General features: G+C 56.3%; 2 protein-coding genes across 10 annotated transcripts in view; both read left to right on the plus strand.

Annotated features, from left to right (window-relative positions):
- The window catches only part of AKT2 (AKT serine/threonine kinase 2), a 49,895-nt gene extending 29,531 nt beyond the window's left edge, over window positions 1–20,364 (plus strand). For 7 of the 9 annotated variants that reach the window (XM_035023355.1, XM_035023360.1, XM_035023358.1 and 4 more), the window contains 10 exons: window positions 8,644–8,797; window positions 9,238–9,369; window positions 11,205–11,270; window positions 12,282–12,350; window positions 13,162–13,284; window positions 14,504–14,632; window positions 14,807–15,021; window positions 15,489–15,576; window positions 15,685–15,787; window positions 16,874–20,364. In XM_035023355.1, coding sequence (XP_034879246.1) covers window positions 8,644–8,797; window positions 9,238–9,369; window positions 11,205–11,270; window positions 12,282–12,350; window positions 13,162–13,284; window positions 14,504–14,632; window positions 14,807–15,021; window positions 15,489–15,576; window positions 15,685–15,787; window positions 16,874–16,953 — 1,159 coding nt within the window. In that variant the 3' untranslated portion in view covers window positions 16,954–20,364. The remainder of the gene's footprint in view (window positions 1–8,643; window positions 8,798–9,237; window positions 9,370–11,204; window positions 11,271–12,281; window positions 12,351–13,161; window positions 13,285–14,503; window positions 14,633–14,806; window positions 15,022–15,488; window positions 15,577–15,684; window positions 15,788–16,873) is intronic. The other 2 variants (XR_004682541.1, XR_004682540.1) reach the window with 2 other exon arrangements.
- Window positions 20,365–22,522: 2,158 nt separating this feature from the next.
- CCNP (cyclin P) lies at window positions 22,523–26,206 on the plus strand. The gene is made up of 7 exons (XM_035023566.1): window positions 22,523–22,528; window positions 22,608–22,784; window positions 24,034–24,123; window positions 24,201–24,356; window positions 24,917–25,075; window positions 25,177–25,328; window positions 25,972–26,206. The coding sequence occupies exons 1-7, from the start codon at window positions 22,523–22,525 to the stop codon at window positions 26,135–26,137; spliced, it is 906 nt and encodes a 301-aa protein (XP_034879457.1). The 3' UTR covers window positions 26,138–26,206.
- Window positions 26,207–27,780: the final 1,574 nt, after the last annotated feature.

Raw genomic sequence — 27,780 nt, forward strand, 5'->3', positions numbered from 1 at the left:
ATGACCTGAGCCGAAGGCAGTTGCCTAACGAACTGAGCCACCCAGGCTCCCAGGGAGCTGCATTTTTAATGAGCATCGCCATTGATTTTGAAGCAGATGGTCCAGAGATTCAGTATTAAAAGGATCAGTTTAATCATCAGAAGAGATGATACAGATTTACCTAGTTCAAAAGTCAAACAGTGCCAGGAGGTGTCTGTCACTTCTGCCCCATTCACGCCCGCCCCCCGCTAACCGCTCTTCTTCTGTCTTCTTGGAGAGCTTCATGGGTGGACCGGCTCGTTCAGATAGACGTTTGCACCCTGCTCCCCTGGTTGGTTCTTTTTACACGAAAGGTAGCATCGTACACAGACTTCTGAACTCTGTGTTTTCCTCACTGTGTCTTGGGGCGTCCTTCTGCTTCAGTCTCCAGAGAGCTGCCGCCTCCACCGCACTGCCTTTGGTTTTTCTTTTAGACAGTGGCACACTGTGTCCCCAAGTTTCCTGAGCGGGTTCTTGATGCACGTGATCGGGGTTGTTTCCAGGCTTTGGCTCATTCCAGGTGGTGCCACGGTGAAGTACCCTGTGCTTACCTCATTCGACGGATGTGCAGGCGAGCCTGTAAGAGGAGTTCTTAGATGCGGGATTTCTGGGTCACCAGGAATATGCATTTGTGATTTTTAAGAGTGATGTCTAAGAGTCCTCGCAGCCTTCTGTTGTCTAACATTTGGATTTTTACCAGTCTGATCAGTGGGAAGTGGCACCTTAAGGTGGTTTTCACTGACCCTTTTGTCTTTACGGGTGAGGTCGAGCATCCTCTCCTACCTTCAGGGGCCACACGAGTTTCCCTTTCTGAACTGTCTGTTCATAACCTTGGCTTATTTTTCTGTTGGGTAGTCAGTCTTCATCTCATTTCTGAAACCCCTTTATGTACCAGGAAGCTTAGACCTTCGTAATGAGTAGCACATATCTTTTCCCCCACTTTGTCCCTTTGGACTTCACTTTGAGAAACACTTCTTTGGCTTGTGTTCGGGTGAGGATTCAGCCGACCCTGTGGAGAACCCAGGAAAATGGCGCCGTCCCTGAGAATCTTTGGCCATGACAGAAGTATTCAGTACCTGTGGTGTCCGAGAGGGGGGCCAGGAGTCACAGGTGCCTTTTGAGCTTTTGAAATGTGAAATGTGGCTAGTGCAACAGAGCTGGAATTTTAATTTTTATTTAATCAATTTAAACTTAAGTAGCCGCATATGGCTGGTGGCTCCCTCTCGGACAGTGTGTATTTAGAGGATACGCAAAACTCTCATAAGATGTATTTCCATAATCTGTAGTGTAATTGTCATCATGTGGCCTCCCAAAGTTAGAAATATGCCTTCCCCGCCACGGGCAGCAGAGCTCCCTACCATCTCAGGCCAGCTGAGGTGTGACACTGCTGAAAGCTGGGGACAGAAACCATGGACTGCCAGTAAAAGCAAATGGAGACCAGTAGGTACATAAGGCCTGAGTGTCGGAAGGTGTTGGATAGGAAGACGAAGGAGGAAAAGGGACCAGCATATGCATATGCAAAGGCCCGGAAGTGAGACAGGTTGTCATCTTAGGGACCACAGAGGGTTCTCCGTCACCAAAGAATCAAGGGCCAGGGGCCTCGGAAGAGGGCCAGTGGAGGCCTTGCCGGTGAGCTCAGCCAGGTCGTGGACTCCATTTGGAGATCCCTCCAGGGCTTGGCAGGTCGTGAATCAGTTGGGGTTTGTCACAGGGTCGCTCAGAGATTCAGGGGGATGGTAAACAGGAAACCCTTGATTCAGCAGTACCTGGTGCACAGTTTGCAAGCCTGGAAAAGGAGCAGTGGGGAGCTGGCAAAGCGTTTTAGTAGGCAAGAGCCCTGCTCTGCTTTCCGTTTTGGTGAGATTCTGTGCTCTTCAGCATGGGGAAGAATCCCTTTACCAGGATGGTGGGGGTTGGACAGGCCCTGCCTTGCTCCTTTTCTTAGCACCTGCTGCTGCTGGAGAGGAATCTGCTGGGGCTGCTCTGAGGCCAGACCCCAGATTCCTGGCCTTAACCCTGGTGGAGGAGTGAGCTAGCGAGAGCGAGGATGCTCACTTGTGGCTGTCCTCACTGGCCTGCCCCACATAGGCCTGAGCCTGGGGAGAGGGGGGCGCGGGGTGGGGGTGTTGTGTAGAGGCCACAGTGGCCTGCTCCCTGGGCTCCTGGGAACCTCTCCTGCCTCCCCCCAGACTCCCTACCCCTACCCCTGCCCCCTTGTTCGAGATATACAGGAAAGTGGAAAGAGTCTAAGAAACGAATGTGCAGGTACCCTGCACCTAGACTCAGCAATCCAGCATCTGCCGTGTTTGCCTCATCTGGCTTTGTTTTGTGCTGAATTGTGCACTTCCGATCACACTTCGTGACACTTTGCTCCTTCATAGAGCAGGCGTCTGCTAAGAATGAGGACTTTTCCTACAGAGTCATGATGCCGTTACCACAGCTGACTGTTTGTAGTAGATACTTACCAATCTCTGCATGTCCATGTCTACTAGAATTTCCCCAGTTGTCCTCAAAATGTTTTTCTAACCAGGATTCCTTCAAGGTACTTGTCTCTTTGGCCTTTTAACCTTGTTCAGGCCTGTCTTTTCCCCCCACAAAACATTGATTTTTTTTTTTTTTCCCCCAACAAGCCGGGCTAGTTGTCTTGTGGAATGTCTCAACGCTAGGGATGTGTTATTCTACTGCCTTTTGGCACTGTTTGCTTTGTTCTTCTGTGCCTATGTTTCCTGTAAACCGGAAATTAGGGCTTGAGCAGGGTTGGCAAACCACGGGCTGGCCTCCTGTTTTTGCAAAGAAAGTTTTATTAGAACACGCCATGCCCATTCATTTACAAATTATCTATGGCTGTTTTGCCCTACTTGGCAGAGTTGAATAGTTGTAACCGAGATTGTATGGCCTACAAAGCCTAAAATATTTATTCTTTGGCCCTTCCCAGGAGAAGTTTGCAGATGTTTGGTCTGAGTGGGTATACTTAATAGTGCATGATGTTATTATGACCTTTTAATGTAAATCTTACTGTGTCATTTCTCTGCTTAGAACTCTGAGTGGCTTTGCTTCCACTGGGAGTAAACTCCAGAGTTTATGCCATATTCTTTTTTTTGAACATTTTACTTATTTGGGGGGTGGAGAGAGTGTGCACATGGGGGGAGGAGCAGAGAGGGAGGGACAAGCAGAGTCCGCACTGAGCATGAAGCCCAATGCAGGGCTCTATTCCACGACCCTGAGATCACGACCTGAGCTGAAATCAATAGTCCTATGCTCACCCAACTGAGCCATCCATTTTTTTTTTAAGTGGGCTCCACGCCCAGCACCCAGCATGGAGCCCAATGCGGGGCTCAAACTCAAGACCCTGAGATCAAGACCTGAGCTGAGATCAGGAGGTGGCCGCTTAACTGACTGAGCCAGCCAGGGGCCTCAGTTTATGCCATATCCTCCTAAGTGCTATGTGATCTGGTCTCCTCTCCACATCCTTTTCTATTGCTGGTTTCCTCACTGTAGCCACAGTGGTCTCTTTGCGATTCCTTAAACCTGCCAGACACACTTCCTGCCTCAGGCCGCAGTGTCGGTCCTGCTGTGTCACTCCCACAGTGGAGCTCGGGTCCTTCGCCGTGGTGGGGACAGGGGAGGAAGCGGCTGGCCCAGGCTGCCCTCATGGAATCGTGCTTGCTGGTGCCTTGTCTCTCCTCCGCCCCTCGGCCACCTGGCACCCTTTGCCTGGACGACTGCCATAGTCTCCTGATGCTTGCTCTCCATGCCCCCGATCTGCACCCCACCGCAGCTGCAGGTTGAAAACAGAAGTCACCCCCTGCACAGACCCTTTAGCGGCTTCCTGGGCCATTAAGGATGAAGATGTCTGTCCCTAACCCAGTGCAACATGGAGCCCGGCATGTGCTGGACCGGTCCTGCCTCCTGCCCTCAACCCCTCCATTCCCCTCTGTCACCACAGCCATGCGACCACCTGCAGACACCCCAGGCTTGCCGGATGGCTGGGTGAATTCTCACAGCAGCCCTTTGAGGTGCTTGTTCTGTGCCAGGCACTGCCCTAAGTACTTTGTGTTTCCTGCTCATTTCGCCCTTAATGTGCACGAACCTCGTCCCCGCTCTCTCTGTCAGCCAGCTGAGGCGCAGGAAAGTCAGATGGCCTGGCATCGCCACCAGGAAGGGACAGACCTCGGATTGACGCCAGGCCATTGGCTGCAGAGTCTGCTTTTCAGCCTGTGTGTTGTGCCCTGGTGCACGGGATGCAGACCAAGGCCTGAGAAGTAAGGTCCCTCAGGGCCCCACGGCCAGTTTGGACTCGAACTCTGGGCCCAGCAGCCTGCTCCCAGGCTGGTCTGCACTCGGCGTAGTGCTGCATGGGGGAGCGTGGCTCCTCCCGCTGGGCCTCCCGCGGCCCCGGAGCCCACAGGAGGGATGAGAAGGCCTCTGAAAGTACTCAGTTGACGGGAGAAGTGCTTTGAGGGCGGTAGGGACTTGGCGGGTTTGTGTCCTTCAGCTTCTGCTGGCTGGCTGTGTCATTGGGTACCTGCTTGCATCTCTTCCTCAGTCTCCTCGTTTATAGAACGGGGTGAGTAGCAGCGCCTACTTGGGAGGGTTGGGAGCAGACTCAGAGGTTATGGCACGTAAAGCACCCGCACAGCTTCTGGCCACAGTGCGCTCTGCGAGCTGATGGTGTTCCCCTTGCTCTCTGGTGGGGGAGGCCTGCTCAAAACGGTGGCCGGGCCCAGAACTCCCAGTGGGCGCTTTCCTTCACTCCAAGCCTGGGCTCCACGGCGCTGTGTCCCTTATTCCCTGAGCCTTCCTGCGGGAGGGCCCTGCTTGATACCTTGGGCCTCATCTGGGAAGGAAGCTGTTACTGTCGGGGAACTGTGGCATGGTGCCAGAAGGAGCACAAGGGCCCGATGTGAGTCTCAGCTTTGTCACCTCCTGTGTCTGTGACCCCCACAAGTGACTCCACCTCTGTGTGCCTCTGTTTCCACATCAGAAATGCCCCCCTCTCTCCATTGTTCTTGATGAGTGTGGAAGGAGCTGGTGTCTGTGGAGCCTTTATTTTTCTCATCATGTCTCTGGAGAAAGGAGGTTGGTCCCCCTGGGGGCTCCCTTTTGAGGGCTGGAAGGCACAGCAGTCCCAGCTCTGGGTGGGAGCTCCCCTCTGCCCCAGACACCATGTTGCAAACCCTTAAGGAGTACCCTGGACAGAGGCCCTTGCTTTTTCTCTGGAATTCTGTGCTGCAACCTTGTAATTTTGGTCCAGTTGGAACAGGATCGGGGGTTTGTCCGGCAGTGGGAGAGCCCCAGTCACCCCTGAACAACCTCCTCCACGTCTGCGGGTTCCTTGGCTCCCTGTGGTCCTGGGCAGCGTGAGCCAGGGTGGAGGGCATAGGTCCAGGCCTCACCCAGCGTTTTGAACACCTTCTTGGAGTCCGACGCTTCCCGTGGACCATGCTCTGTATGCAGCGGCTCACCTGCGCCTCAGCGTCCCTGGTCTGCCGAGGATGGGTGAGCTTGCCCTGGGGGCAGAATTGCTGTTTTGAGCCCCAGCCCGGGAGGCTCCGGAGCTCCTGCTCCTCATCACCAGCTCTGCAGCCCAGGGAGGCCCCTTGGAACTGCTTCCAGTGCTCCCGTGGTGTGGATGAACCATCGTTTATTTATCCAGGCTTCTGTCGATGGACTTTGTGTGTTCTCCCTTATAAACAGAGATGATAGATGATGGCACCCTCTGCGTCTTAGTCTGTAACTTGCTTTTCTCACGTGACAGTACCTCAGGATCTCTGTACATGAGATATATACGTATTTTGTTCTTTTTAACGTCTCAGGAGATTGGTGATTTTTTTCTTTTCTTTTCTTTCTTTTTTTTTTTAAGTAGGCTCTGTGCCCAGTTTGGAGCCCAATGCAGGGCTTGAACTCACAGCCCTGAGATCAAGACCTAGGCTGAAGAGTCAGATGCTTAACGAACTGAGCTACCCAGGTGCCCTGGTGATTTTTTTTTTTTCCTTTCTTTCTCAATCCTTGGTCTTCTACCTGAAGTCAGCATTTAAAAATTTCTAAGAGGACAATTATGATCTGGTAAAGCCTATCATGGGATGCGGCCACCCGTCCCCCGTTTTTGAAAAATAAAATGTGAATGTGGGGATAAGGATTTATATTGTATTTTTCCCAAAGAGGTCATGGGTTAAAACAAGTTGAGAAATGGCAGCCTGGAGGCCCGTGCTCCTGAGCCTACATGTGTGTTGGGCCTTGGTGTGACGTGTCCGTGTGTGCACTGGGCCTCTGTGTGCACCACGTCTGGGGCCACTTGAACTTTGGCCTCCTTGCTCATTCGTTCCCCAGGCACCTCCTGAGTGCCCGCTCAGGTGCTGTGTGTACCAGGGACAGACAGACGAAATCCCTGCGCTCGTGGGCCTGACACACATGGGTTAGGGTTATGGGGCCCCCAGACTCTGCCCAGGGAGGGCCAGTGTGCCAGCACTTGATGTTGATGCGGGCGGTATTCACACATCTGTCTTAGGAAGCACGACCTCCTGGGAGCGAGGCTGGTGGTGCGCTGGGACGTGTGGGTTCAGCAAGCCATGGAGCTGAGCGAGAACGGCCCTCCCCGTTGGCTCTGGACGGTCATGGGCCTTCTGTGATTCCAGCTGCCAGACTAAGCACCCACTGTGTTTTTCTTGAATTGTGTTTTGTTTTGTTTTGTTTTTTTCAATCTGTGCCTTGGTTTCCCCATCTGTAATGTAAAAGTTGGTGGGGAGTGCTCTGGGAGTGTATGTGATGGGGGTCGATGGTGGAATTAGACTCCTCCTTGCCCCTGACTCCCAGTTCCCGTCCCTGGAGGCGGCTAGGGCCCCGTGTCATGCACGCCCTTCCAGAGGGGTCCGTGCTGCGGTGAGCACACGTGCCTGTGCGTACATTCCTCTTGCTTCTAACTCCAGGAGCAGGACACTCTGCCCTGTTCTGAACCTTCTTTTTTTCTCTTAAGTTGTCTCAGGCCCTCCCAAGTCTGCATCTAGAGCTTTTTTTTTTTTAAGGTTTTATTTATCTATTTGATAGAGATAGTGAGCACAAGCTGGTGGGGGGTGGGGGGAGCCGCAGGGGGAGAGGGAGAAGCAGGCTTCCCACTGAGCAGGGAGCCCGATGCAGGACTCGATCCCAGGACCCTGGGATCATGACCTGAGCCGAAGGCAGAGGCTTCACTGACTGAGCCACCCAGGCACCCCCGCATCTAGATCTTCCTCCTTTCTCTGAGCTGAGGGGCGTTCCGTGCGTGGACTCCTCACACACATTCCCTGCTCCCCTCGGCGCCCGGGGAGCTCAGCACTGTGGCCACCCTTCAGGAAATGCAAGATGCTCTCCCCTGGAGGCACACCATTATTTTCCATAATACCAAGCAAAAGCAATGCCCAATTCAATTGAGATAGGCCACTGACTGTAAGGTGCCCCCGGATCCCAGCAGCGTCAGAACATGGGGAGATGTGCGCATGGGACCGCTGGGCTGTACGGAGTAGCTCTAGTACCCTCGGGACGTGAGGAGCTGGGGGCTGAGTGCAGCCGCCCCCAGGGTGGTCCCGGCTCCTCAGGCCCCTTGCTCCCTGCGTGACCTTGGCCAGGGGCCTCTGTGCCTCGGGGGAGAGCACAGTTTCACCTGTGCTGGGGCTGGGGGTGATTCTGGAAGAAGCGTGGCTGACCATCCGGTCTCACTGAGGCTGATCGGAATTGCTGCGATTTGGGAGGTTGCCCACTTGGGCTCTTAGAATTTTCTCGTTCTTAGGTGTGCATTTTATTTTTTTCAACTGTTCATGGGCCTGTTTTATAGCTCTAAGCAGAATCCAAAGAGGGTTCAGCATACACTGGGTCGAGCCACCTAAAATTGTGTGGTGAGTCAAACACGGGAGGGGTATGGAAAATTGAGTATCGTTCAGCCCCCTACTTTTTTTGTGGTCTCTGGTTGTGTTTACGTATTTCTACTAGATCTAGTTTCCCTTTCTAGAGACAGAACAGTTTGCAAGTATCAAAAGAAAGCTATTTCCGAGCAAGTTCTAAATTGTGAGTGACAGAAATAGTTTATTCTTAAACCAAGCTCCTTTTGGCTGGGACCTGCTTCCCTGTCTGCCACCTTCTGCTTCACGTCTCTGCCCCACTAGGAACCTCTGTCCCTGAGCTCTCCTGGCAGACAGCTCCCTCCGGTGATCTTCAGCTTTCTTCGGCTGATGAATTCTTCCTTTTACTTACTCTTGGTTTGCTTTTACAAAACATCACGCTTGTCATTTGTTCTGGAGGAATCCTGAGGAGCGCTGTGGCTCAGGGTGGTGGCTCATTTTCAGGGGGCTGTGAATAAAGGTGGTCTCCCCTCTTTGGTCATTTAATTGCTGCTCACTTCAAGCGTCCCTCAGGTCAGGCCACTCCAGGACATAGATAGACTCTGTCCTAATTCCACTCTTGTCCTCTCTTACCCACTGCAGCCAGAGGATTTGTAAAATGTCAGTCCTGTCCCGTCTGCTCCCCCCAGTCGGACAGATCTTGCCAGAATGCCCAAAGATGTTGGGTCATTTGCTCCCATTAGAGGGGGTGGGGCTCCGTCCTTCCCGCCGAGAGTCCGTGGGACTCATGGCTCTTGTGACCTGTCCCTCAAAGGGAGGAGTGGATGCGGGCCATTCAGATGGTCGCCAACAGCCTCAAGCAGCGGGGCCCAGGTGAGGACCCCATGGACTATAAGTGTGGCTCCCCCAGCGACCCTTCTGCGGCTGAGGAGATGGAAGTGGCAGTTAGCAAGGCTCGGGCCAAGGTGGTAAGTACTGGGGGGCAGGCGGCCAGTCTGGGAGCACCCCTCTCCCCACCAACACTGGCCCTGCCGCCCTCGGTTTCCATACAGAGTGCACAGGGGAGCAGCCGGGACCCTTTGCGACTGCCCTGTGGGATGGGTGATGTATGGGTGTAGGTGCCCCAGGGCTGCTCTTTGCCCCTGGAGTGAGGGGCAGCTGCATCCTCAGAGCTCGTGAAGACCTGTCTACCCCCATATCCCAGCCTCCCGGGGCCCCCTGCCTGGGGGAGCCCTGGTCTGAAGGCCGCTTCAGAGCAAACAGTTGCCGCCCAGAGCCTCCCTTCCTGCTCATGCCCAAGCGTTTTGGCAACAGTGGCCTTCGATTTTTCCTTTCTCTTTGTTAAAATGTCCTCCCGTGGGCCACGTGCCAAGCACTGACTTCCCCAATCTCTCCCCCTCCTCGGCAGACCATGAATGACTTCGACTATCTTAAACTCCTGGGCAAGGGCACCTTTGGCAAAGTGATTCTGGTGCGGGAGAAGGCCAGCGGCCGCTACTATGCCATGAAGATCCTGCGGAAGGAAGTAATCATCGCCAAGGTGGGCGTGCCCGGGGCTGCAGCGGCCTCTGTGGTCGTGGTGGGACTGCGCTCGCCCCAGCCCACCCCACCCTCCGGGCGACCAGGGGACTAGGGTGGAGCCTCCGACTCGGTCTCACCCAGCAGGCGTTATCAGGGCCTGAAAGCAGGTCGCTTGCGGCAGCAGAATGGGCTGGTGGGGAGGCCCTAGGAGTGGGGCTCAGCTCAGGGCCTCTCCATAGGAGGCTGGGCCAGAATGGAATTCTCTTCCTTTTTTTTTTCCCCACCTTTCAAGTTTTTAAAAGGGAGAATTCCTGACATACACAAAGTATTTAAAAGAAAAATAAATACAGTGGACTCCCATGTAGCCAATATCTAGCTTCAACGGTTGTCAACATTTGGCCCATCTTGTTTCATTAGCTCTGCCCTCCCCTTTGTTCTGGAGTATCTTAAGGCATGTTCTAGACACCATATAATTTCACCCATATATACTTTTAAAAAAGATTTTATTTGAGAGCGTGAGCAAGAGAGCAAACAAGCAGGGGCAGAGGGAGAGGGAGAAGCAGACTCCCCACTGAGCAGGGTGCCCGATGTGGGGCTTGATCCCAGCATCCTAGGATCATGTCCTGAGCTGAAGACAGATGCTTAACTGAGCCACCCAGGCGCCCTACACCCATATATACTTAGATATGTACCTTTAACAGCTGAAGATTTTAAAGACTATGATGGTACTAAGATCTCATCCAGCAAAACTAACAGTCCCTTATGTGACTGGTCCGAGGCAGGCTTCCTCAGCCTCAGCACTGTCGGCTTTTGGGGCCAGATCATTCTCCACAATGGGGCCGCCCTGTGCACTGTACAATGAGTAACTGCACCCTGGCCTTCCCCCCCCCCCCCCCCCCCCCGGAGGCCAGTAGCACAAAGTTGTGACCATCGAAAATGTCTTCAGACATTATCAAGTGTCCCCTGAGGACAGACTCAGCCCCGGGAAGAGCCAGTGTCCCTTACTGCGAGTGGTGCGGGATTTTCCGTAGCTCTCTTAGGGGCCTGTTGTGTGTTCAGATATCACACTTGAGCCCGTGTTCAAGGGGCCTGGAGGGCCTGTGAAGCCCGTGCTGGGCCCACCCCTATGTTTCTGATTCGGTGGGTCTCGGAGGGGCCTGGGAATCTGCATTTACCCAAGTTCCTAGGCAACATGATGCTGCCAGTGTGGGGACCACACACTGGGAACCGCTGTTCCCAAGCGTAGGGTCCTGATCAGATCCCTTCCTTGTCTCAGCAACAGCACTTCCGGTGGTGATTCCCCCTGCCTCTGGGGTCAGCTCCAGGGTCTTACAATGTCTGCTTCTCCCTCCTTAGATGCTAAACTTGGCCTGTGGGTTCTGCAGGTGACATCTCGAGCCCTCTGTCATAAAGTCCCCATCGACTTCTCACCTTGTGGCTTTGAGAGTGAGCCACTGATTGGCCTTGTCTGGGATGATTCATTCATTCTTTCTTTTTTTAAAGATGTATGTATGTATTTGAGAGAGAAAGCACGAATGGAGGGAGGAGCAGAGGGAGAGAATCTGCAAGCAGACTCCCCACTGAGCACAGAGCCCCACACAGGGCTTGATCTCACAACCCATGAGATCATGAAACCAAGTGTCAGTCACTTAACCCACTGAGCCACCCAGGCCACCCCTGGAACCGTTACTTCATTCCAGCTTGCAGATGGTACCGTGCCACTCCTGCCTTTCTCTCTGGATCGGCTAGGAATAGAAGTGCATTTCCCTGAAGCATTGCTCCCCCATTCCTTAGGTGGGGGCGGGGGCAGGTGTGGTGTTGCCCGCCAGCCCCTCACCCAGCCTCTGTCTGCAGGATGAAGTCGCCCACACGGTCACCGAGAGCCGGGTCCTCCAGAACACCAGGCACCCGTTCCTCACCGTGAGTGGTACTTCCCTCTCAGGCAGGGCCTGGCCTTCCTGTGCCCTGTGCCCTGTGCCCCTCCGTCCCAGACGGGCCTCAGGAATAAGAGCCCAGTCCTGCCACCATGAAGCATGGACTTCGTGTCGGCCAGGTGGCCAGGGCCAGACCACATGGCCTGAACCAAACCCAGGGGGTGGCAGCTTCTTCACAGATGGTGGCTTCATGGCAGTGCTTCAGCTGACTGATGATACCACATTACAAGATGGCTCCAGGAGAGCATGGCTACTCTTCATGAGTTAGAGGCGTTTAGCCCTGCCGGTCAAAGTGGGAACGTTTTGTTTCTGTTTTTAAGTGTAATCCTAGGAGATGTATATTTGTGCTGCCTGTCAGCTTAGTCTGGGGAGACACCTCTTTGGGCCACAGTCTCCATCAAGACCAGCAGCCATCAGTTAAATAGACCGGCTGGAGGATGGCTTATGAGATGGGTCGTTTCCTTAGCTCAGTGTCTGTCCAGGTGTATTAAGCCATGGCACTTGTTCAAATGAAATTCTGTGAGGTACTTTGATGTGGAAGACAGAGAATAGTAGACTTGTCATGAGCAGAGGGGTCACTCGGGTTCTCTGAGGAACTTTCTGTAGGGCTCCTTAGAGCATAGTTTGAGAACTGCTATTTATTGCAGCAGATCACTTGTGCATCCTGTCTTTGGGGTTGCCAACTCCCAGCCAGCAAACGTGTGTGCGCATGTGCGTGCAACAAGCCTGACTAGAGAGGAAAGGTAAAACAGCTCTGGTGGCTCAGAACTGAATGTCTCCCTGGCCGAGCCTCTCAGAAGCTTAGCTGAAGGCTGAAGACAGCATCCTTCAGCCCAGTAGCCCTTTCACTGCTTTCAGGGCCACAAGCTCACTCACGTACCCCAAAAGGCAAAGCTGAAGTTGGAGCCCCGGCTGCCGGGGGGGGGGGTACCTGCAGAATCAGCAGAGAGCTTGCCTTCTTCCCACCTCCCATCTTGGCCACCTTCCTGCCCCACAGGCACTGAAGTACGCCTTCCAGACCCACGACCGCCTGTGCTTCGTGATGGAGTATGCCAACGGGGGTGAGGTGAGCCTCAGCTCCCCAGCCAGGGCTCTCATGTCTCCTTCCCAAGCGTCAGGGGAGCAGAGGGGGACTGTGGGTGAGACGAAGGGGGTGGTGGGGGCCTTGCTGGATGTCACCTCGTGTGCCCCCCCCCCTTTGAGGCAGGCATCATCACCTTCATTTTGCAGGCGAGGAGACTGAGGCTCAGAGAGGTTAAGTGGCTTGCCCAAGTTCACCCAGCTAGTGAGTCGGGTAGGATGCACACGCAGGCGCTGAGAGGTGTGGAGGGCTAGGGGGAGTGTCCTGTGAGGCTGCAAGGAAAACGTATGGGGAGGGGGGCGGGCAGGCTGGTTGGTGCTCTGCTCTCCCCAAGCCCTCCTCCTGGGAGGAGTCCGCCGCTCGTCACTGGGCTGCGCCAGCTCAGGCTGTCACCTGCTCCTCATCCCTCACAGCCTCCTCTCTGCACACAGGGGTCACCCACTGGCTCCAGATTGTTGGCTTCATCTCTCCCATTGGTCTCACGGCTTATTGTCACTTGCTCGTGACTTGTGTTCTGTGCATTCTTGCTGTCACTCCCTCGTTCCTCTGTCCCCTCACACTGTCCCTCCTTACTCTCCCCTTGACGCCTCCTGACTGTCCTTCACTCTGTGTTTTCCTCACGGGGAGTCCGTCCCTGCTCACCACCTCTCACTTGGTTCTTCCCGCTGTCACTTGCAGGTTCCTGGAGTAGGTGTCACCGCGTCACTGGGCTGGGTGTTGGGGGCCAGTGGGCAGGGTCCTGTGTTTTGCTCCTCTGGGCTGAGGTCTGACCTCCTGCCCCTCCCTCCTCTCGCAGCTGTTTTTCCACCTGTCCCGGGAGCGTGTCTTCACGGAGGAGCGGGCTCGATTCTACGGCGCAGAGATCGTCTCTGCCCTCGAGTATTTGCACTCGCGGGACGTGGTGTACCGTGACATCAAGGTGAGCGTGTGCTTGCCTCCTTGCCCCGGGGCCGCAGGGCTCACACCAGGGAAGCCGGACATAGGCCCTCAACTCCGGACCTCCCCCTCCCAGGAGGGTCTACCCTATGGGTGTTCCTGAGTCCACCTTGCTGTAGGATGCCAACCTTCCTGCCTAAGCTGCCCTGCGGGCCTTTCCGAGCCTCTGGTGAACACACACCTCTGTGCAGGGAGTCGGCGGGGTTAGGGGGGTGGTCATATCGGTCCAAGCACCGTAGGAGATAGTTGGGCAGAATCTACTGGAGCTGACTGTCCGTGTGCCCTGTGAGCCAGCCATTCCGCCCTAGGTTTATGCACGGCCAGGGCAGGGCCCTGTGTCCCCCTCAGAGCCTGGGCACACACACACTCCCGGAACACTGTCCACACTAGCCCCAGGCTGGAAGCAGCCCCAGGGCCCGCTGTCCAAGCCCGGCCAGAATGCACTGCAGGGCCTTCGGCCAGGCTCTGTGCAGCCCTTAGTGAGTGAACCCCTGTGGCCGTGCGCATGCGCCGCCCAGGCTCACGTGGAAGGGAATCTGGGACGGACCGCATGCGGCTGTGTTTTTATAGGGGGCATCCTTAGGTGGGGGAACTGTAAAGAAAAGCGGAGGAGCAGAGGTTTTCCTTAGCTGGAGGGATGGTTAGTAACAGGGAAGGGGCACATGGGGGGTTTTGGGGGTCTGGGAATGGTCTCACCTGGTGGAGCTTCCACAAAGGCCCATTCAAATTGCCCATTTGTGTTTAGTTAAAAGTAGAGGAAGAAGGGCGCCTGGCTGGCTCAGTGGGCAGAGCATGCAACTCCCCATCTCAGAGTTGGGAGTTCAAGCCCCACAGTGGGCCCAGAGCTTACTTTAAAAAAAAAAAAAAAAAATGGAGGAAGAAAGCTAGTGTTGCTCACATGCCAGATTGGGAAGCTGCAGCCCACAGTGGGGCAGCAGGTGGGCAGGGCCTGTCTCCCATCTCTCCTACCCCAGCTTTTTTCTAGCTGCCCTGGGGGTTGGCCTCCCTCTGAGCCTCAAGGGCTTAACCTTGTGCTGGGGGTGTGTGCCCAGCTCAACCTGAAGGCCCTGGCATGACCGCTATCACCCCAGGCCAGAGCCCTCCCAGGGAATGGCTGGGGCACGTGGGGTTCGGGGGGCAGGAGGGTGGCTGGTGGAAAGCTTTGGGAGGATATGACCCCGATACATGGACTTTTCCTACAGCTGGAGAACCTCATGCTGGACAAAGATGGCCACATCAAGATCACTGACTTCGGCCTCTGCAAAGAGGGCATTAGTGACGGGGCCACCATGAAAACCTTCTGTGGGACGCCCGAGTACCTGGCCCCCGAGGTGCCTGCGGCTGGAGGTCCCCGGGCCGCGAGGCCAAGGGAGGAGGGGCCCTCAGACCTGTGTGGTGTCCCTAGCTCAGACCCCTTGGATGGCCCTCCTTGGGTCCCTGTGAGCCCCATGGCCCCGGCGGTGGGGGGGCCTGGGCCCGGCCCCTCACTGCTCCTCCCCGCTCAGGTGCTGGAGGACAACGACTACGGCCGCGCGGTGGACTGGTGGGGGCTGGGCGTGGTCATGTACGAGATGATGTGCGGCCGCCTGCCTTTCTACAACCAGGACCACGAGCGCCTCTTCGAGCTCATCCTCATGGAGGAGATCCGCTTCCCGCGCACGCTCAGCCCCGAGGCCAAGTCCCTGCTTGCTGGGCTGCTTAAGAAGGACCCCAAGCAGAGGTGAGGGCTGGAGTCTGTCCTGCCCAGCCCAGTGCCTTCTGCTGCGGCTGTCCCCTCGGCCTGGAGGGGCTGAGTGCACAGGCGCGTGCCTGCGTATTGTCCCTCCAGCACTTGGCAGTCATCCCTGCCGCGGGCGCCTAGGGAGAACTCTCTTGGGGCCGGGCTTGTCCTTAGCGCTCTGCCCACTTGTTCTTTGGGAACACTGAGAGGGCAGCCCCGAGCCTGGCTGAGGGTGGCTGAGCCTGCCCTCTCGGCTCGTGTTCTGGACTCAGAGTCCAGGTTGCAAGATCCCTAGCTTCTGACCCTGGGCCTGTGAGCCCTCCCTCCCTGAGCCGCGGTTTCCTCCTCTTCGAAGTGGTCTGTGGTCGGGCCAGAATCACTAAAGGTTGTGCAGGGCCTGCGCTGAAAGCCTGTTGCTCAGAACCCGCTGGCCTGGGAGGCGGGTGCTCATGGCCTTCTCTGCCCAGGCTCGGCGGGGGGCCCAGCGATGCCAGGGAGGTCATGGAACACAGGTTCTTCCTCAGCGTCAGCTGGCAGGACGTGGTACAGAAGAAGGTGAGCCCCGCCACCCACCTGCTCCTGCAGGAGCCCCGTTGCTCAAGGGTGACCTTGGCCAGCTCCCCTGTTCCCAGGGTCCTGAGTCTGGGCTCCTTTCCTCCGCAGCTTCTGCCACCCTTCAAACCTCAGGTCACCTCTGAGGTTGACACAAGGTACTTTGATGATGAGTTTACCGCCCAGTCCATCACAATCACGCCCCCGGACCGCTGTGAGTGTTTGGCCCTCCCTCGGGGGGCCCTGGCTGGGTGTGGAGGGGTGGGGTCTGCCCTTGACCCAGTTCCGGAGAGTAAGCTCATGGGCCCCCTCCCCGAGTCTGGGCAGTTTGCCTGCAGTTTGCCTGCAGTTTGCTTGCAGGGCTTTTTGCCTTTGGGCGGTGCACCTTTGGACCCAGTGAAGGTCACTGGGAGCCATTGGCCACAGCACATTCCAGAGCTCAGCGGGGAGAGGTCTGTCTGGGCAGGAGGCACATGGGAAGCTGTCAGTGCCAGGATGGCACATTCGTAGCTGTCTTTGGGGCTGGAGTGGTGCATTGATTCTGCACCTGTTAGAGTTCTTGCTCTCACTCACCCATTGATGGGGATACAGCAGTGACTGAGACAACCTTGGCCCTGCCTTAAGGGAGCTTCAGGCCAGGTGGGGTGACAGCCCAGAGTGGTTAGGTCTAGGGTGTAGAAGCCCAGGGACTGGGGAGACCCAGAGGAAATGCCTGACCTGGCCTGTGAGTCAGGGCGGGTGGCTTCCTGGAGCAGGAGACATGGCAGCTGAGCAGAAGGAATGGCATGTGGGAATAGAGCCCAGGAGTAGGAGTGTTGCAGAGGCCGGAGTAGTCGGGGGGAGAAAGGGGTTCAGGGCCGGAGCAAGAGGATCTTGGGGGCCTCTGGAAGGAGCAGGGACTTACTGTGTGGGGAGCCGGGAAAGGTTTGGTGCAGGAGGGGGCAGGGGTGCACCTGGGCAGCTGGAGGCTGGATTGGTGGGGCAGCAGTGGCCCCCAAGGTAGGGGACAGGGCGAGGCCTGGGCTGGACCAGAGTGTGGCGCGAGAGGGGGGAGCGGAGTTGGCGGAGGGGGCAGCCTTTGGGCCCAGACTCTGGTCGGGGGTGGGCCAATGTCAGCGGGAGTCTCTAAGTCTTCTCTGCCCCGTCCCCACGGGTGGCCCGTCGGCTGGGGGTTCATGCTCCCTGCATTCCTTCCTGAGCCCGGGTCCCCTTCCCCTTGCCCACTCCCGGGAGGGCACTCGGGGTGCTGGGCCCTCTGCAGGCCCGTTCTCCCCAATCCACCTCCACCCGCCCCCCACAGATGACAGCCTGGGCTCCCTCGAACTGGACCAGCGGACCCACTTCCCCCAGTTCTCCTACTCGGCCAGCATCCGCGAGTGAGCAGTGCCGCCGCCGCCGCCGGACGCCCACACCCACGCCCGCTCGGCTGCAGTCACCGCCCCGGGGGCCTGTCTCTTTGTTCTTAGACTTTATATTTTGCCTTTTTTTGTTTGCATCCCCATCCCTCACCTGCTCACCCCATTTCCAGTTTTTTCTTCAGCCCTCTGCCAAACTCACCTCAGCGGTCCCAGCAGCCCTGCCTCCAGGATCCTGTCCTGTCCTCACCTTTGTGCCCAGACCTGGATTTGGGAGACTCTCCACTGCCCGCCCCAGGACCAAGCCTTCGGGCGGTTGGAGAGGTTCCGGTTTTTAATCAACATAAGCCCCAGCGAGGGGCGGCGCGTGGAGCTGCGGGCCCCACCCGGGTCTCTGGCCGGGCGCCTGCCCCTGCGCCACTGCCTTCTCGTGGGACACCTTGTGGGACACGACGCCCGGCGGACAGTGCCCTGGTGGTCGGGCTCAGGGCGGCCTGGCGTGGGCGGTCCGGCCCGGCCCCTCCCCCACAGGGGCAGAAAAGCAATAATGTCCAGGGAGAGGCAGGGGGCCTTTGGAAGCCCCAGGGTTGGGGGTTCGGGGATCCCTCGTGTAGATGGGGCGTGATCTGCCCCATGGGGCATGAGGGGGGCCCAGGTGATGGGCACTGCCTCCTTGCCCTGCCTTCCTCAGCAATCCCCAGCTGCTCTCCTGACCCTGTGGATGAGGAAGGAGGAACATTTGGGGATGGGCCTCCCTGCTGCCCCATCCTGTGCCTTACCAGGGCTTGCTTCCGGTCGGCCTTCACTCCTGCTGGGCCCGGGGCTGGCCCCAGCTCTTGCCAAGGATGGGGGCAGGGGGCTGCCAGCTCTGCTGTTACACATCTCGCACCGAGACAGTGTTGGGCCCCGTGGACTGGGGTCGAAGAGGGGATGGGAGTTGGGGGGGGCGGCCTCTGAGCAAGGGAGGCTCCAGGGCCCTCTCCTCCCTCCCCCCTCCCTGGGCCCCACGTTTTGCAGCCTTAAGGTGAATGTGTGTCAGTGCTGTGGGCACGTGTGTGCGGCCTCAGGCTGTTGTGTTTGTGGATGGCCCCTTGCCTCTGGGATGAGGATGCACACGGGTTGGGGTGTGTGTGCATGCGTGTTGGGTGTGTGTGTGTGTGAGGGCAAGCGTGTCCGGGCCTTGAATGCGTGGTGTGTGTGGGCTTGGGCCCTGTCCCCGGCCCGAGCATTTCATCCCGTAGGGGAGGGGTGCTGGCCTGGTGGGGGAGCCACACCTGGGGTCCATTTGCTGCCCAGCCCCCCTCCCCCCCCGCCCTTGCCCCCAGCATCTCTGGGTGTGTGGAATTCAGTTGTGGCTTTGATCTCCCTGCCCCACCTCCTGTACTGGGTAGTTCAGAGAGAGACATCCTAGGGTGGGATGCAGGGTTGGTTTGGGTGGGTGGGGGGTCTTTTTCTTTGTGTGTATGTCATTTATTTGACAATTCTCTATCCTCCTTACTGGACTTCCCCATTCCTCCCATTTGTACGGTACAAGCAATAAAGACACTCGTTTCAGACGGGGGCCCGCTGCCCTGGGCCATTCCTTGCCTCCGGAGCCTGGCCCTGCGGACGCCCGGGACGTGTCCGCTGTGGCAGGACCTGGGCACCTGGAGCCGCGCTCGCCCTCTGGCCGTTGGGGTGGGCACCCCTGTGGGTGGAAGCTGCTGAGGGGTTTGGGAAGCTTCCTGGGGTGTGCGGATACGGCGGGCAGAGACCATGCCAGGTCTTTGGAAGCTGCCCAGGTGAAAAGGGGGGGGGGAGGACAAAGGTGGGGTAGTCGGGTGGGTGGCTCTGAACAAGGAGGGCGTGCGAGGCGTCACTGAGCCCTGGAAGTGAGCGCGAGGGAGTGGGTTCAGTGCGTGGGGCCCTTGGGCCCTAGAGCTGGGCATTGCCTACATGTTGTCTTCTCCCTACTTAGGCTAAACCAAGGAGCCTTGAGGCCCCCAAATTCCAACACAGTCCGTGGTGTATGAATGGGAATCGTGGTGGCTGTCAGCTGGGGGCAGCTCTGGTTACAGCCCTCACAGCTCTGGGGTCCTCTGATGGCCCCCCCCTTTAGCCTGGGGTTCCTGTGCTTGACTCACTCTGCCCACACCTGGGGACCAGGGTGGCCCCCACACAGGTGAATTGAATGTCAGACTTTGCCAGAAGGCGGTAGGGCTTCTTCACATGCATGGAGTCTCAGAGATCTTGAGTGAGGGTAGCAGAAAAGTCAGATTCGGTGCATAGGAATCTGCATTTGCTGCAGCTAAGACCCAAGGAATGCGTGGCTTTTTCTCACTTCATGTGGACTTTAATTACAAGAGTATGTCCTGGCGGTCATAAGACAAGCAGCAGAGAAGCTTCTAGAAAAAAGCTGCCTAGTTTTCCCTCCAGTTGAGGCCCCTGAGGAGGCCGGGGCCCGTTCGTTTTCGCGTCACCCCTTGCTCTCCTGCGGGGGTTATCCTGAGCTTACCTCAGTCCGCTGGGTCACCTCGCGGCCCCCGGGTCCCCGGTGCGGGGCCCACAGGCTGCTGAACCGCTTCCCTCAGGCAAAGATAGCTCCCTCGCTATAGTGGTGCTTCCTTCTGTAGTAGTTTTCCCAAAGGGCCTTTCAGCTGGGGAGCATTTTAATAAAATTTCACCAGTTGGAAACCTTTAGTTTTGAGTGGGTTAATCTGTCTTTTGTCATGTGCTTGTGGGAAATTTCTCGTGGTGTGTGTGTGTGAGAAGAACGTGAGCAACACCAAAGTCTGAGGAAGCAAGTAAAATGAAAATGAGCCTGGATCCCAGCTCCTGAGTGCTCATCCTGGTGCTCGCTCGTTTCTTTGCAGATGCACAGGGCACCAGATAAAGGTTCTTTACCTTCGGTTTGGTTTGGTTTTTGCGTGGCTTGCCTCCCAGCTGTGGCCTACATTCTAGGGTGGCTGGAATTTAATACGTGTCCGATAGCTTTCCAGAGTGTGCGGATTCACAGATTTTTACCTTTATCTTTTAAATAATTGCAGGTGCAGGCTTGGAGAAGAGAACTTCCAAAGAATAGTACTAAACACAGTTCTAGGCCTGGAGCACCTTGTAGTGCCCCGAAGGAAGGACCCGCTCAAAAGCGGGCTAAGCAGATCCTCCCCGATGGGGGGTACGTGAAGGGACCTGGGGGCCCGTGGAAAGTACCCCGCTGGGCTGAGAGTACTTGGAGGAGCAAAAGAAATAGCATAGCGCCGGCTTCTACCCAAAGTTCACGATCAGGGAGTTCGCGAGCAGATAAATGATAAATGGCTGGAACAGACGTAACTGAACGGACTTCCAGGTAATTTCTGTAGATGCTGCGCCCCCAAGGTGGGGGAGCATCTCCCTCATTCCTTGCGTGTGGGCTGCAAAGTGACTTCCAAAGAGGACAGTATAGAAAGGGGGGAAGCAACTTTTCCATGAAAAAAACCTGATAAACGTTACATCAGCCAGTGATCAAGGTCAACATCAACCCTGTAACTCCTGTTGGCAGGAAGTGCCCTCGATAGGCGATGAGGGTGCTATCCCAGTTGGTCCATGCTTGTGACAAATGCACTACACTAGGAGGTTGGTAGGGGAAAGTAGGTGTGGGGTGTCCGGGAACTCTGTTCTCTCTTTGCAGCTTCCCATAAACCCTACTTTAAAATTTGATTTTTAAAGGAAGTACAAAGCATTCTCATTGACCCTTCACACAGGTTCCTGTGACCATTTTCTGCTCACTCCCTCCTCCCCCTCCGTGTTTACATATCCGCCCTGAAGCGAGAACATTCTCTTGCACAACCACAGTTCAATTAACCAGGTCGGGAACTGAATACTGAAAACAACCCTCTTCTCTCAGGTCTTTATCAAATTTGACTAATGGTCCCACTCCTGTCCTTGTACACAGAAGGGCAGTCCCCTGGCTGATGACTCCTGTTACATTCGGTTGTCAGGTTTGATACAGGGCAGTTATGTCACAGAACGTCCCTCATTTACGGCTTGTGGCCTGGTGTTTCCTCACAGTTATAGTCAAGCTACCTTTAACAGGAAATTTGAGAAATGTGCCCTTCTCCCTGCATCCTCAAAGAGGGAGAGGAGATTCTGTCCCATGACTGGTGATGACTTTGATCCCTTGCTTAAGGTGGTGTCTTGTCAGGTGTCTCCACTGGAAAGTTCCTACTTTCCCTTTGTAGTTAGTATCTTGTGTAGAGATACTCTGAAAATGTAGATATCTAGGTTTTGATCAAGTGTTCAGGCAAAGGGAAGGGCAAGCACAAAGGCCCTGAGGCCAGCAGGTGCTGGATGTGTTTGGGGAACATAAAGAGGGTGTGTCAAATAGAACGAGAGTGGGAGAACAGAAGGAAATGGGATTAGAGAGGTAACAATGGGCTGAAGGGACCATGTGGCCAAGGTAAGGAGTTTGGGTGTTACTGTGTGACAGGAAGTCGTTGGTTCAGCATCTCACATTCCTCTGCTCACTTTTCCAGCCTTGCTGACCTCCCAGTGCCTGAAAATAGCAACCCCTTTCCTACCTCGGTGCTTTTGCTCATGCTATTTCCACCACTTGGAATATTCTCCCTTCCCTTTGCATTCCTGGCTCCTTGCCTTTCAGGTTTCACTCGAACATCACTTCCTCAGAGAGGCCCTCCAGGTCACCATTTCTAAGTTATGTGCAGCCTGTTCACTTACTCATCCAAGAAATATCTGAGTACCTGCCACGTGCCAAACTCCGTTCTAGGCACTGGGAATACAGCAATTAAAACAAAACACCAGACAAGCCTTGCCTTTCTGGAGTTCACATTCTCATTGGGAGGGAAGCAGTAAATAAGATCAGGCAGTAAGTGCTAAGGAGAGTGTAAGTTACAAAGAGTGGTGATAGGAAATTCTCAGGATAGCCTTTTTCACAGGGAAGGTATCATCTGAGTAAATACCTTAAATAAGGGATCTCTGAGGGAGGAGCATTTCAGGCAAAGCAAACAGCCAGTGCAAAGGCCCCGAGGTAGGAGCGTGCCTGGTGTGGGTGAGAATGAGCCAGGAGACTGGTGGTAGGAGAGACGAGTTGGGGGAGGGTTGGGAGATGAACTCAAAGGTGTGTGGGGATGGGTGGGAGGATCAAAAAGGACCTCGTGGACTTTGAGAGAGATGGAGCCACGATGGAGTTCTGAAGAGGCAGAGTGCGATCTGACTTGGGTGTGCACAGGATTCCTCTGGCTGCGTGGGGGCGGTGGGGGGGTAGACTGTGGGGTATGGAAACCAGGGAGCAGTGAGGAGTTCACTGAGCTAGTCCAGACCCATCGCTGGCCACTTGTCTTAGTAGTTTTGAAAAAGTCCTTACTTTACAGCTGAGGAAAGGGAGCCTCGGAGGGGCTGTTTCTGATCCCATAGTAAGTAGCAGGAAGAGGATTTGACTCCAGCTGCCTGACCTTAGCTTTGGAGGAGCCAGAGCCAATCTGCATAGTATTCGCCATCACCTCTGCACCTGCCTAGGTGAGCCGTGTTCAGCGCGCATGCAGTTTAAAGCGCCGAGGCGGGTCTTTCGCTCCAGCAGGAAGAGGGGTGCTTGGCTTGGTCCCCGGACGCCAGCGTGGAGGATGCTGGTGAGATGCAGCAGCCAGGGTCTCGCCTCCTGGCCCGGGTCCCTCTCCAGGTGCTGACCCCCACCCCTCTCCCTTGCAGAGTCCCGCCGCCGCCTCCCCCAACCCTCCCAGCGCCCCACACCCCGACAGCATCCCCCAGGGCAGCCAGGAGAGGCCCCCTGGGCCGTGCGCGCCGCCGGGGCTGGCGGAGGCGCTGAGCGCGCTGGGGCTGGAGGGAGAACGCGAGTACGCTGGGGACATCTTCGCCGAAGTCATGGTGAGCGCGCCCCGGGAGGGCAGCAGAGGGGTTCGGGTTAGACGAGGTAAAAGCTGGCGGCTGGCCCAACACCCACCCCGCAAGGCTTCCCAAACTCACACCTCCCTGCAGCCCCTCCTACTTGTCCCTCGCATGTATTCGTTCACAAACACTTAGCAATTTATGAACATGTTTTTGAGCATATTCTAGGCCCTGGGGGTGCTGTGATGAACAACATAGTCTGCGCTCGTTGTGGACAACCAAGCAAACGTAGGCGGTAACAGCAGAAGGGAGACTGCAGTGCAGACACGGTCATCCGCAGATACCTTTGCAGGCCAGGCACTGTCCGAAGAAATACTGCAGGCATGAAGTTGTTCAGAAAGTGAGGTGGGGAGTGTCTCTCCCCAGCCAGGGACTCTGTTAGGAACTGAGAGACAGCTGTGATCCAGAGAGAGATACCTGCCCTTGTGGTACCAGCAGCCTAGGGAGGCAAACAACACACAAGGGAACACCAGACATCTCCAGACTGAAAATGCTAAGAGGACCATAAAGTGCTGACACAAAGCGGGATGGGTGCAGGGAGAATTCTGTATAGGAAAAGTCCAGGGAATTTGAGCTGTTGCTCAATAGTGCAAGGAGCTGGGGAAGGACCATTCCAGGTGGAGGGAACTGAGTGCAAGGAGCTGGGGAAGGACCATTCCAGGTGGAGGGAACTGAGCATAAGTGCAAAGACCCTGGGGTAGGAACAAGCCTGTCCTAGTCTAGGGCTAGAGAAGGCTGGTGTAGCTGGAGTTTGGGTTGTGAAGGGAGAGAGGGAAGAGGTGGTGTTGGCTCAGGGGGCAGCGCCTGAGAGAGCAATTAGGGTTTTCTCCTGAGGGTACTGGAAGCCGTGGAAGGGTTTTAAGCTGGGGAGTTCCTTGGCCAGTTTTGTTATTTAGAAAGACCCTTCTGGCTGCTCTGAGGAGGATGGGCTGAGGCTTGGTGTCGGCTAGTGGTCTGGAGACCCAGGGGGAGATGCTCAGGAGGAGCCGTGGCCATGGGGCTACAGATTGGAGAGGTGGATTAGGGAGGCGTGCAGAACAAAGTCCAAGGCTCTAATGGGGGATAAGGAATAGAAACACATTTGGAAGAAGACGTTGGAGGCCAATTTCAGTGAGGCGCTCACGCTTCGGCCAGTTGGTGCAAGGAGGCTGCTGCACTGGGGGCTGGAGCTCAGGCGAGAAGCCGAGGCACAGGTGGAGAGAGTGAGGGCGTCCCTGCCCAACCGCAGGTGTGCCGCGCGCTGCCCCGGAGGGCCCTGCCCCCGACCGTGACGCCAGAGATGCGCGCGCTAGTGGTGGACTGGCTGATCCAGGTGCACGTACGTATCCGGCAGGGGGCAGGGCTGAGCCCGCGTCGCAGCCTAGAACCCTGGTGGTCACTCACGCCCCTCCCCAGGAGTACCTGGGCCTGGCGGGGGACACGCTCTACCTGGCGGTGCACCTGCTGGATTCGTACCTGCGCGCCGGCCGAGTGCGCCTACACCGCCTGCAGCTGCTGGGCGTGGCCTGCCTGTTCGTGGCCTGCAAAATGGAAGAGTGCGTGCTTCCCGAGGTACTTTCTGGAGTGGGGCTTGGGAAGGTGGAACCCTCGCTCGTTGCGTCACAGATGGGAACACCTCCTGTGTGCCGAGCTAGCGCTTTATCTATTCTTGGAATCCCAGCATATCTGTATGAGGCCTGATACAATGTGTCCCTTTAGCAGAGGAGGAGACTGAGGCCCGGAGAGAGGAATACCTTTGCCCCAAACAGGTGGGACTTGGACTCAGTTTTGAACAGTTATAGTGAGTGCCTGATCAGAACTCCGTGCCTTATCAGAGCTGCCAGGTGACGTACGGAGAAATACTTCCGTTTTATAGACGAGAAAACTCGGTCTCAGTTTCAATGATGTCCATGTCACACAGTGTGAAAATGGTAGGGTTTCAAGTCGAACCCAGGTCTTTCTGATTCTGAAGCCTGTGCTCTCCATGGCTTCCAGAGAACAAATCAATAGACCCATCTTACAGACCAGGAAATCGAGGTTCAGAACGGAGACTGAACCGATCCCAGGCGCTACAGGGCAGGGAGCAACCAGCCGGGGCCGAAGACTCCCACCTCTTTCCCCGCCATCCGCAGTCGGCCTCCCTCTGCCTCCTGGGCGCTGGCTCCTTCTCGCGGGCCGAGCTTCTGCGCGCCGAGCGCCGCATCCTGAGCCGCTTGGATTTCCGGCTGCATCACCCGGGCCCGCTACTTTGCCTCGGGCTACTGGCCGCGCTGGCCGGGAGCAGCCCCCAGGTGCAGAGGGGGAAGGGGGCAGAAGGGCAATCTCCCGCGGGTAGGGGCGTGGCCTGTACCGGGAGAGGGGCGTGGCTTGATCTCCCGGTGGGCCTTGGCAGGTGGTGCTACTTGCCACCTACTTTTTGGAGCTGTCTCTGCTGGAGGCCGAGGCCGCAGGATGGGAGCCCGGTCGGCGCGCAGCTGCGGCGCTGAGCCTGGCGCACCGCTTGCTCGACGGGGCGGGCTCCGGCCTCGAGCCCTCGCTTTACAGGTACGGCTCCAGGGGAGCGCCCCTGTGGCTACAGGAACCTACTTTCCTGGTCACTGTCTTTCCCCTCTGAGAATGAGAGACAATGGAGGGGGGGCACCCAGACTTGATTTTTCTGGGTGTGAGAGGAAATGGTGTCTGCCTAGTCTGGGGGTGTCAGAATGAGGTGTTTGTCCAGATTTGGGGACCCTTAACCTTGCCTCTGGGTGGAAGATAGCATATCTTCCGGGCCTCGGGAGATCCGAACTGCGTTCCAGGGTTGAGAATGAGAGATCTGCCAACCTCGGGTCCCCCAGCTCCCCTTGTGGCCGCAAATGGGGTCAGGGTGAGTCCTCTTTTCTCCCAGCCCGTGCCCCCCCCCCCCCCCCCCCCCCCCCCGGGGGCCCGGGGGCGCCCCCCCTTCCCCCCCCCCCCCCCCCCCCCCCCCCCGCCTCCCCCAGGGTAGAGCTGGATGTCTGTCCATCCTCAGCCCCGCTCCGTCCCTCCCCGAGGTTCCGGCTCTCCACTGGCTCGAGAGAGCCCCTGAACGGTCCTCGGGGACCCCAGGCAACGTGTCTTCTCAGCCTCGAGCCCCCCCGCTCCGAGAACAGGTCGTCTTCACCGCTGCCCCTGCCCCCGCCTCAGTTTCTCCGTCTCCCCGCCTTAGCCCCGCAGAGTTGCGCCCGCTCGAGCCATGCATGGCCCGCGCCGCGCTCCGAGGCCCCGCGCCCGGCCGCGCCGCTATCTTCCTCAAGTACGCGCGACCCCAGCGCCAGGGCACCAGCCTCGCCGCCGCCCGCCTGCTCTGCCGCCCCCAGCCCGGGCCTCCCTAAGCCCGAGACCCCACCAAAAAAGACTGTCCGTGTGTATCCGTCTCCCACTTCAATAAAAGAGGTTGTTTTTTTTTTAATTCTGAGCGCTCTCCGTCCTCATTGGGCGAATTCCGACTCCTCTCTCGCCTTTGATTGGTTACTCCCCAGGCTTCTCATCTTTCTGATTGGATGCTCTTTACCGAGTCCCTTAATGGCGGCTGCGAGACACGATGCAAATTCTGGACCCCTCCGCCAGGCGGCACTGGCGGACTGCCGCAAGCGCGGCTCGGCGAGCTAAAACTAGGCTCCCCAGCGCAAACGTCTGCTGGAGACAAATGGACAGAGATGCGGCAACCCGAGTGGCTCTCGGCCTCAGGGCTGGGAAGAAACTAGGAGGGGTGGGGACTGTGGGAAGCTGCCCCACTCATAAGGAATGCTACCTCGATGTGGCCAGATTTTCAGATTTTGTTCAAGTGAAGCTGAAAATCTACAATTCCATAAGTATGTCTACTTCCATATGTTAGCAACTAATTCAGTATTTTTTAATGGTTGCACAAGCCCAGCACATCACATGCTGGCCTGTGGGAGTCATCAGTTTGTGATAGTATGGGTCTTTGATAGCAAGTGTTCTATAAATGAGATCTGATGTACTTAACCCCTAGAGTGCCACGGTGTGAATGGGTATAAATTGTAGCACCGGTCTCATAGAGGTGTGATGAGGGTGTGAGTTAATATAATATAGATGTAGAGCTTTAGGACAGTGCCTGACACCTAGTAGGTGCTATGGAATTACTAGCACTGCATCCTAGCAGGACTGCGAGCTAGGTACACTTGTCCCCCGTTTCTGCCGAACCCTCAGCACCTAGCTATTTAGTAAGTGCTCAGAAAATATTATAAATCAATGGATCTCCACACTTTTTAAATTAAAAACACGCCTGAGGTGATCTCAGGAATCCAACCTCAGGAATATATTAGACTCTTAACCAAGCTTAGGTTTGAAGGTGCAAGAGAGGAGGAAGTTTTTGCCCTGGAGATGTTCAAGGTTGGAGGACCAGAGAGGGGGAGAAACCCACTCGGCAAAGCTCGATAAGAGATAGAAGCAAATATGGCCATTGGGATGGAAGGTGCTGTGTTCAGGTTTGGACCTGTCGGGTGGGACCTGCCATGTGGCCTCCAAGAAGAGAATGTGCAGTGCAGGGGGAGGGGAGAGTGGAAATCTAAGCTTGGTGCTTGGGGCTGAGGCCCAAGCCAGGGTCTTGCAGGGTGCAGGGGAGGGTGGTAATACATAGTTATTCACGCACTCATTCCTTCAACAACTATACATGGATGCTGACTCAGCCAGGCACTTAGGGTCACATACCCCACAGTCTCATTGGTGATAAGAAACGGGTTGTTCATTGTCCATCCTGTGCCACGCCCTGTGCTAACTGCTTTATCTGCATAACATGATTCCGTCCCTACAACTACTCTGAAGTAAACTCACTTGTTATCCCCGGGTTACACAGAAGGAAGGCAAGGAGGAAGCCAAGGTCCCACCACCAAGTAAGCAGCTAAGGAGAGTTGAAGATCAACTGTCTCATTCACCCTGCTTTTCTCTTAAAAGCCTCTCACGTGCTTGCTTTTCTGTACACTCTTGTATTATTGTGCTGCTCGCTCTGGGCTGT

Source organism: Mirounga leonina, unplaced genomic scaffold (assembly GCF_011800145.1).
Source record: "Mirounga leonina isolate KUSES-001 unplaced genomic scaffold, KU_Mleo_1.0 Mir_177, whole genome shotgun sequence".
Taxonomy (NCBI): Eukaryota; Metazoa; Chordata; class Mammalia; order Carnivora; family Phocidae; genus Mirounga; species Mirounga leonina.

Coding starts and splice junctions, on each gene's coding strand:
- CCNP (XM_035023566.1), top strand. Junction 24,124..24,200: donor ACTGGCTGATCCAGGTGCAC/GTACGTATCCGG, acceptor GCCCCTCCCCAG/GAGTACCTGGGCCTGGCGGG. Junction 25,076..25,176: donor TGGCCGGGAGCAGCCCCCAG/GTGCAGAGGGGG, acceptor GGGCCTTGGCAG/GTGGTGCTACTTGCCACCTA.